The sequence below is a fragment of the Aulostomus chinensis genome, chromosome 4, assembly GCF_037954235.1.
Source record: "Aulostomus chinensis isolate RoL2024-O1b breed Wild chromosome 4, RoL_Achi_v1.0, whole genome shotgun sequence".
Lineage (NCBI taxonomy): Eukaryota > Metazoa > Chordata > Actinopteri > Syngnathiformes > Aulostomidae > Aulostomus > Aulostomus chinensis.
This window is the reverse complement of record NC_141323.1, coordinates 9,055,099-9,065,098: the sequence shown is the minus strand read 5'-3', so window position 1 is coordinate 9,065,098 and position 10,000 is coordinate 9,055,099. Positions and strand designations below refer to the sequence as shown.

Here is a 10,000-nt window from a genome sequence, read left to right as displayed (position 1 = left end):
TACACCACCAGGATCAGACACATCCTGTCTCAAGAAGAAGCCTGACCAGACATTTGTCACTCCCAGGCTGGATCACTGCGGTTCCTCCTGCCAGGCTGCACCAATGAAGACTCTCCAGCTGCTGGTGAACCAGGAGAAGTGACCAGATCTCTCCTGGACTGGCTTCTCCGCAGGATTCCTGTCAGATCCACAACAGAATTCTAGATTCTTCTTCTAACATCAAAGCCTTCAACAATCAGGCACCTTCATATCTGACAGAGCTCTTTGTTCCCTACAACCCAGCTAGAACCCCTCACTCCCATGGTGCTGCTGGGCTCGTGCTGGTTCTGGCTCTTAGACTGGTGGCGAACTCCCATGATGCACTGGGCGTCTCTCTCCTCCTGTCCTCCTTACTGTCTCACAGCTGCAGGTCACTAACTGGACTTTTTCCTCTGAGTCCTGGTGCTTCTCACCTCCCAGACCCCTGACTGATGCTGATGGAGGAGGAGCCTGCAGAGCCTCAGGCTGTTGTGTTTGTTGTTGTCTGTCTGTCTGTCTCATGGAGAATTGTTGGGTGTAAGTTGAGGTCAAGGGTTCCTGACCTGCTGTACAAACATACACAAATGACACTGACTTGATCTTCAGGAGACAAAACTGAAGACAACCACGCACGCACGCACACACACACACACACACACACGTACACTTTAGATGATGATGTCACATGCATTTCTTCAACTCCTCCCGCCTGTCGTCCTGATGGACGTGCTGTCCGGGCTGCAGCAGCGTGCGGTGGTGTGAGGGAAAGAGTGAGGCATGGAGGTGTGAGGTGAGTGCTTCCCTCCCTCAGCCTCCAACCCTCCATGCCAGGACCTCTCCCTGGACTCTGACGTTGGCAAGTTGTGATGTTTACATGTGAGATGAGTCAGGCGAATTGGACAGTGACTCTCGGACCTTCAGTCAGCGGTGTGTAACTGGGGCGACGGAGAGGATGCTCCACTGCACCCTCCCGGTCCTCCTGCCTCTGTCCGGAACTGGACTGACTATCAGTAAATACATGAAATAATGGAGGATGAATGAAATAAATGAGTTTCTCCTCCGATCCAGTTGATGTTCTGTCTGTTCTCTGCAGTCTGGCACTTGGCTCCACTTCCTTGTCTTGGTGTGGCCCGTTTGTGACCTTGAGCCTCGAATGGGGCAGTAAAACATAATGGCGTGATTAAAGAGCTCCGGCAGAGATGCTGGGACACGGAGGCCTGCACGGGTTCAGCAGTCTGAGGCTCCATCTAACACAGTCGAATGCACAACTTCCAGGCAGCTGCAGCTTTCTGACCTGGAGGTCCGGTGGTAAACTGTAGTGCTAACGGCTAACATTCGTCTGCGCTAACATCAGCCCACACAAAGGTTCCCTCGTGCTCATGGGACAGTCAGGCATCGATAACAAAAAACCTTCAGCTCAACGCTGTTCGTCAATTCACTCACACAGAAAGAGGCGTGTCTCTGCACCACCAATCAGAATAGAAAACAGTGTCCTGTTGTCTCAGGAAGTTTACAGAAATGTAACTAAAGCATCAGTTTTCTTTTTTCTGTCTCAAATGGCTCTGAGTTTGACGTGAATTCCTCCTGCTCCTCCTCCTACTCATCGCTCCATCATCACCAGTCTCTGGTGCCACTGAGGCCTCCGCCATCTCCCGCACAGGACAGAAACCTCCTTCACTTCCTTCCTCCTGTCTTCTTCTCATCTCATTCACTGACCACTGCCTGCAGCCGCCACTGTTGAGTCATTAAGAGGAGGATGCTTGTTGCTGCAGTGACGCCTCTTCTCCAGCCAGGACGTTGGTCCCCGGGATACCTGTGTCCAGTAGATGAGGATTCTTTTGTAGATGAAGATGAAGAATAATAAACAATGTCTGTTTACGTGAGGACAAGCACCGTAACCACAGAAACAACTACGCGCTGTGTTGGTGGCATAATCTATCGGTTTAAAGATGTCAGGAGTTTCACGTGACCTCAGGAGTTTCACGTGACCTCAGGAGTTTCACGTGACCTCAGGAGTTTCACAAGTAACCCAATGAATTTCATGTGTGCGCATTTCCTTTTTGCAACATGTCTACTGTCCTAGAATAAGCTTCACTTCCTGTTCCCTGCTTAAGAGTCTCTTTGTGTCGATGGACTTGAGCGCTCGTCTAAGTTCATTAACTCTTGCGGTCTAAGCAACGGACAATCAGTCTTCTTCTCTCAGCTGGTGAAAGCTGGGACTGCTTCCTGTTTCCTCTTCAGACAATTAAAGAGAAGAAGAAGATAAAAGCCTCAGGAGGATCGGTGCTTATTTAACTGGAGGGAGGCGGAGACGAGGGCATTCTCATCAGCGCTCTGGTAGGCTCCCACTTTGATCACAACCAGACGATTGATGATAATCAGCTGAGACAGAACGCCACAGAACTCACGGGACCATAAGAGGAGTTAACCATAGAAGAAGAGGCAGGTGGTCATCCAGTAACATGATCATGAACCTTAACGTTAATGACGATGACAGTTTGTCTGGAGGTTCATCGCAAGATGGCAGGAAAAACTGTTGTTAGTCTGCACTGGGTGTTGGATGTGTTTTCTGTTGGAGTCCTGCTTTCAGCACCTGCATTCTTGGGCCTGAATATCAGTGAACTATCATCACCTACACCTACGAGGTCATTGGACAGATGATTGGTGTAGTATCTGATGAGGTGGCGTGCGTCTCATCCACCAGTGTTCGCAGGTGTTGAAGTATTGATCTCCAATAATCTGTCAGCAGAATTTCCTGTCAGAGTAAATCTGCTTCATGAATAATTCAGCTTTGGTCTCATTGCCGTCGTCCTGCGTGGCCAATTAGGGAGCCACCACAATGTTTGTGTGTGTGTGTGTGTGTGTGTGTGTGTGTGTGTGTTCTTGGGTATTGGTTCTGATCTATTAAACTAAAGGTGGTCCAGTCTGAACAGATTAGTGATAACCTGACTGAGTCATGTGATTGTGAGGAACATGAACATTCCAAGTCTAGAATGTGCTCTACAGATTGAGATGAGAAGCTCAGGCAGAATCATAAAAAGTTGATCAAGCCTAACTCATCTTCGATGGTTTTATTTCACTGTTTCCTGAACTTGAAACTCTTTACTTCCTTCAACTCCTAGCAGCAACTGCAACATAGAACGGTAAAAGGGTTTCTGATTAGATGGATGTTCAGTATGGTGGGGTGATGTACACACTAATGTTACAAACTAGTGTTACACACTAATGTTACACACCATTGTTACAAACTGGTGTTACACTAATGTTACACACTATTGTTACAAACTAGTGTTACACTCTAATGTTACACACTGGTGTTACAAACAGGTGTTACACTAATGTTACACACTATTGTTACAAACTAGTGTTACACTAATGTTACACCCTAGTGTTACAAACTTGTGTTGCACACAAATGTTACAAACTCCTGTTGCACACTAATGTTACACACTAGTGTTAAACTCTGATACTACACTCTAGTGTTAAAATCTAATGTTACACACTGCTGTTACAAGCTAGTGTTGCATACTAATGTTACAAACTAGTGTTACACTCTTATGTTACACCCTAATGTCAAACTCTAATATTTTAAACTAGTGTTACACACTAATATTACACTGTAGTGTTACAAACTAGTGTTACACTCTAATGTAACACTCTAATGCTACACACTAGTGTTACACTCTAGTGTGAGAAATTCATGTTACAAACTAGTGCTACACGCTAATGTTACACACTAATGTAAACTCTAATATTACACTCTAGTGTTACAAACTTGATTTACACACTGGTGTTAAAAACTAGTGTTACAGACTAATGTTACACACGAGTTACAAACTATTTTTACACTCTAATGTTTTGACTTAAGTGTTACACTCTAATCTAGTGGTTAACCAACAACCCCTGTTAGCTTTATGCTCCTCAGTTGACCCCCCCTTCGTTATCTTGACATGGTTGTTGAGGTTGTTGTGTTTTTTTTGTACTGTATCGGCTGACCTTTGACCTCATGGTGCTGAAGAGTTCAGTGGAGCTTAATCTTGGGCTTCTTCTGTAGGTTCTTTAAAGGCTGAGGAGGATCTTCAGATGGTTCTAATCCTCATCCCCTCCCCTCCCCCGTCCCCTCCCTCCCCCATAATAACCCTCATCTCACCCCCCATCCCTCCCCCCTTCAAAGCCTCAGATTCACTTATTCTCATTCTATTTTTATCTCTTCATTCCTTCAGGCTGCAGAGAAACAGATTGTTTTCACAAAAGATGAGAAGACGGCCACTGAGATGTAAAACAGCACTGGGAGGACTGGAGGGTCTGTGTATAGGACTGGAAGGAGGACTTGATGGTGACTGCAAGGATGACTGGGAGGACTAGAGGGTCAGGGAGGAGGACTGGGGGGACTAGGAGGACTGTGAGGAGGACTGGAAGGACTATGAGGACTTGGAGGAGGACTGGGAGGAGCACTGGAAGAACTAGGAGGACTGGAAGAACTAGGAGGACTTGATGGTCTGCAAGGATGACTGGGAGGACTAGAGGGTAAGGGTGGAGGACTAGGAGGACGGCTGAGGGGCTGGGAGGAGGACGGCTGAGGGGCTGGGAGGAGGACTAGGAGGAGTGGGAGGACTATCTCTCAAACATTGGGTCACTCTAACCTTCCAATCTCTGCCATCATGGCCGCCTCACTGGGCCATAAATCCCAGTGAGGTAATGATCTGCTGGAGGGCCTCGTTCTCTAACTGTTGGAGTTCTAATCAGCTTCATTACCCAGAATTCCTCTGGTTATTTGTTTGTGTGTGTGTGTGTGTGTGTGTGTGTGTGTGGGGGGGGGGGGGTTCTACTCACACTGGGCGGCAGCAAACGACTGGCACTGATGGCATGTTTTTATATGTTCAACAGCTTCTTTATGGCAGACCTCTGCTTCATAAGGTGGGCTGATGAGATCTACCAGCATCAAGCAGGAAGTGAAGCCTCCAACATGGTCACAGGCGGCGCCTGCTACTCCTGATGACAAAAGCAGGTGATGAGATAGGAGGTTAATTTCCGTGACATGGAAACTGTCAGCTCATAAACAATCCTCTTCGTTGTTGTTGTACCTGCATGTCTCCACCACAAAGACTGAGGTAACAGGGAACCGTTAGCCTAGCTTAGCACAAAGACTGCGATAAAGGGAACTGTTAGCTTAGCTTAGCAAAAAGACTGAGATGGCATGAAATAGCCTAGCTTAGCACAGACTGATATAAAATGGGGTGGTTGGGCTAGTTTAGTATGAAGATTGTGAAAGCAAGGAAACAGTTAGCCTAACTTAACGCACAAATGTTAGCCTTGCTCATGAAGAGCAGAAGCACGCTAACAGTTAGCTTTCAGTCTGTTCTGAACACTTCCCGTTCTTCTTGCCTGCAGTTCAGGATGGAAGGAATCTTTGAATCTGTGACTCTTCCTGGGGGACGCGGCCGCACGGTTCGGGTCTCTTAGCAGACGCTGTGAAGCTTCAGGCTTCATCTCCAATGTGCTGTTCTGAGCTCATCTTCTGTCTCTGTCGATTCTGTCTGAAATCCAAGCATCAAGGGTTGAATGTGTGTCCTCAGAGAGAAAAGAACCAGCAGAAGAAACAGAGTCATGGCGTGCGACCGAAGGTCACAATGAGGCTTTGATGTTGCGACCATCATCAGGCGTTTTCACATTAGTTTTCTGTCCAGGTTTTCATCCTGGATGACAATAATGTTGTTGTCTCTTTTACCCAGAAGGCCGTTCACTTCCTGCTGCATCAATATGGAATATTTTGAGCTTCCTGCCACGTGAGAGATTCACACCTCTGCCAGCATCGAGTGGCCCCTCCCACTGTCACCCAACCACCATTTTGATTTCAGCAGCTGAAGGAAACAAACAAGAAGGGAAAAAAAAAACGACTGGGACTTGTGAGCACCTTAAGTGTTGTCATGGTAACACCTTAGCCACACAGCTGTGTGAACATTAAAAAACTAATTAGATGAAAGAGGACTGAACATCCAAGCATACGACCTGACAGAGTTCAAACTCCGATGACGCTGAGAATCGAACCAGCAACACCTCACCTACTAGACACAACTCTCCTGCTTAAGCCACGCCTCCCCAGTGATGTATTTACCGTCCCTGCTGCAGACACAACGTCTCACTCGGGAGCTCAATCAACCAACAGAAAGAAGCCACAGGAGGCCGATCAATGCTGCTATTAGTGCTGCGGCATCCATCAATCAAACCTATTGATTGACAGCTCAGTGTAAACAAACAAACACACACACACACATACAGATGGTATGTTTACAACAAACAAGTGACGTTGTAATCAATTCCATCTGATCAGAGTTATTGATGAGCTACTTACATCATCCTTTGATATGAACCATGTGTTTATGATGGTAACCATGACGACGATGGGGCCCTGACCTGCTCTTTACACCACTTTACAGTCAACATTTTCCCTCATTTGCGTCTTTAAGCAAATGTGAATTTGAATCTCTTAATGCTCATCGAGCAGCTCGTTTACAGTGAAAAACTGTCCACTCTGTTTGTCGACTAATTTTCTTCAAACCTTAAATCACATTCACGAACCCTTCAAAAAGTAGCCAAGAGGCTCAGAGGCTAGCCTGACGAACAAGCTAACATAGCCAAGAAGCTAACAAGCTAGCCTGACAAACAAACTCCCCAAACCAAGAGGCTAACAGGCTAGCCTGACAAACAAACTCCCCAAACCAAGAAGCAAACAGGCTAGCCTGACAAACAAACTCCCCAAACCAAGAAGCTAACAAGCTAGCCTGACAAACAAACTCCCCAAACCAAGAAGCAAACAGGCTAGCCTGACAAACAAACTCCCCAAACCAAGAAGCAAACAGGCTAGCCTGACAAACAAACTCCCCAAACCAAGAAGCTAACAAGCTAGCCTGACAAACAAACTCCCCAAACCAAGAAGCTAACAGGCTAGCCTGACAAACAAACTCCCCAAACCAAGAAGCTAACAGGCTAGCCTGACAAACAAACTCCCCAAACCAAGAAGCAAACAGGCTAGCCTGACAAACAAACTCCCCAAACCAAGAAGCAAACAGGCTAGCCTGACAAACAAACTCCCCAAACCAAGAAGCTAACAGGCTAGCTTGGCTAACAAGCACACAGCTTCAACATAATTGGATGTGACTCAGGTGCTGCGATGGGGCTGTTGGAGATGGCGAGGAGGAGGGAGTCATTGTGATCGACCTGAACCATTTGACTTAGTCATAAAATCAATTGAACTTTTCCTGTCAAATTGTATGAACCTGCATCACAGGTGGACAGGTGAGTCACAAGTTCAAGACACAATAACAGGATGAATAAAGGATCACAACCACTGACCCCCGCCGGCTACATGGCGGCTCCCAGCAGCAGCAGCAGCAACTCATGACACAGAGACCTTTTTAATTTGTTTATTGGCATTTGTTGATTGTTGAGACTGTCTCAGCAGGTCCAATCATCAGAGGGCCACTGGTTCAATCCCCGGATACCCGCAAACTCAAGATGAGCTGGTTGGCGTCTTGATGTCGGCAAATGAGGAAGAGATGATGTTTCAAGAGATTTGATTCAAGACTAAATCTGATTACAGTAAAAAAAAAAACGCACGCACGCACGCACACACACACACACACACACACACACACACACACACACACACACACACAATTTCTCCAGAAGAAGGGGGAGAGGAGGAGGGAGCAGAGAAGATGGGGGAGGAGAGGGAGCGCGCGCGCGCGTGAGATCTCTGGTCTCCGCGGCTGCGGGATCACTCCAGCGGGGAGACCCAGAGGGAGAACGCCAGTGGCGGGTCGCAGTAGCTCGGAGTGCCGCTGATGAACGCGGATCCCTGATTCGTTGCTCCGGGACTTTTCCTCTCTCCGTGTCCTGGCGAGTTCCCCTCGCCACATGTGGATTTATTGTTTGGGTTCTTTGAGCTTCTGCTTCCGCGTCAATCCGCTTCAGCTGCGGTTTTACGCATCGACCTCGTGCGTAAATTCTCTCTCACGTTTGTCCGCCTCCACGTGTCCGGCCGCCCCGTCCGTCTTCGGTGAGTTCCTCCGGGTCCCGGCCCGTCCAGCATCGGCGGGATGGCAGCAGGTGTGGCGGCGTGGATGCCTTTCGCCCGCGCAGCGACCATTGGCTGGATGCCGCTGGCCGCCGCGCCGATGCCGGTGCCACCGCGGGACAAGCGGCGCGGGAAAGACGCGCTGATCGTGCTGAACGTGAGCGGCACCAAGTTCCAGACGTGGAGGGACACTCTGGAGCGGTACCCGGACACCCTGCTGGGCAGCTCGGAGCGCGACTTCTTCTACCACGAGGACGGTGACGAATACTTCTTCGACCGCGACCCGGATATCTTCCGGCACATCCTGAACTTCTACCGCACCGGGAAGCTGCACTACCCGCGGCAGGAGTGCATCTCTGCCTACGACGAGGAGCTGGCGTTCTTCGGCATCATCCCAGAGATGATTGGCGACTGCTGCTATGAGGACTACAAAGACCGACGGCGTGAGAACCAGGAGCGGATCCAGGACGACGACGAGACCGACCCCACCAATGACCTGGTCGCAGCGGACCTGAGTTTCCGGGAGACCATGTGGCGCGCCTTCGAGAACCCACACACCAGCACCATGGCATTGGTCTTCTACTACGTCACTGGGTTCTTCATTGCTGTGTCAGTACTTGCCAACGTGATGGAAACAGTTCCGTGTGGTTCCATGGCCAACCGTAAGGTGGTCTCCTGCGGCGAGCGGTATGCATTGGCCTTCTTCTGCCTGGACACGGCGTGCGTCATGATCTTCACCGTGGAGTACCTGCTGCGCCTGCTTGTGGCGCCCAGCCGCTTCAAGTTCATCAAGAGCGTCATGAGCGTCATCGATGTAGTGGCCATAATGCCGTACTACATTGGCCTCGTCATGACGGACAATGAGGATGTGAGTGGCGCCTTTGTTACGTTGCGAGTCTTCAGGGTATTTCGCATCTTCAAGTTCTCACGGCACTCGGCAGGACTTCGAATCCTCGGCTACACGCTGAAGAGCTGCGCATCCGAGCTCGGCTTCCTGCTCTTCTCACTCACCATGGCCATCATCATCTTTGCCACCGTCATGTTCTATGCCGAAAAGGGCTCTGCTGCCAGCAAGTTCACCAGCATCCCTGCCGCCTTCTGGTACACCATCGTCACCATGACGACACTTGGGTAGGTGATGCTGTTCAGAACATCTGTAACACTTTTTTTTTTAACGATGTGGAGGTTTGACAGACACGTGTGGAGTTCCTCTGTCTGGCTCAGCAATTAACCTTCCGACTTCATCCGGGCTGGTGCTGATTGTCAGCCAATCGCGACCGGTCAATGTCAGGTGGCTGTGCTGTCCAAGGTGCTGAAACCGATCAGTGATAAACTGGTCATGGCCACCAGAGGGCGTTGGTGATCTGGGTTGGGGAGCTTTAAAGGAGGTCCCCAGGGCTGTGTCATGGAGCCTCTCCTGCTCCGTCCAAACGTTCCTTAAATCATGCAAATCGACATGAGCCTCACCTGCATGTGTGTGCGCCGTGTCTCTCCGTCAGTAACCTCCTTCCTGTCTCAGGCTCATCAGAATCTAAGAGACACCAGCGTGTCTCCAGGACTGCACCTGGAGGATGGCTGCTTCCAACAAGATTTGATTGATTTTATCAGTCAAGATGATGCTGAAATGATGACATCACACTGATGATGTGGTCAAAGTATGAATTCATGATTTGTCAGGTCGGGCGCCATGTCAACAATCGAATCACTACGACGCTGGTTTTCTGAATGGAGTTCTGATCAGTTCGATACGCAAAATCCAACACAAACATCTGATTAGAATTAGAAATAAAGTTTAGATCATGTTTTTTTCTGGTCTGATCATCGTCACGCCGCTTCAGCCAATCACGGCCTCAAACTCTGTGAATCCGTCTTCTGACCCGTGTCACCAACTGCCAACCGCATGCC

At 48.9% G+C, this 10,000-nt stretch overlaps 1 protein-coding gene and 1 long non-coding RNA gene across 2 annotated transcripts in view; one reads left to right on the top strand and one right to left on the bottom strand.

Moving 5' to 3' along the window:
- Positions 1-4,810: 4,810 nt before the first annotated feature.
- On the bottom strand, positions 4,811-5,979 carry LOC147262573 (uncharacterized). Its single transcript, XR_015112562.1, has 3 exons — positions 5,747-5,979; positions 5,404-5,555; positions 4,811-5,010 (listed from the first exon to the last, which is right to left on the bottom strand). It is a non-coding gene; the product is annotated as an uncharacterized LOC147262573 (long non-coding RNA).
- Positions 5,980-7,813: 1,834 nt separating this feature from the next.
- The window catches only part of LOC147262572 (A-type voltage-gated potassium channel KCND2-like), a 19,440-nt gene continuing 17,253 nt past the window's right edge, over positions 7,814-10,000 (top strand). Inside the window, exon 1 of the mRNA XM_086201556.1 lies at positions 7,814-9,226. Within this exon, the coding sequence (XP_086057682.1) occupies positions 8,118-9,226 (1,109 nt within the window). The 5' untranslated portion in view covers positions 7,814-8,117. The remainder of the gene's footprint in view (positions 9,227-10,000) is intronic.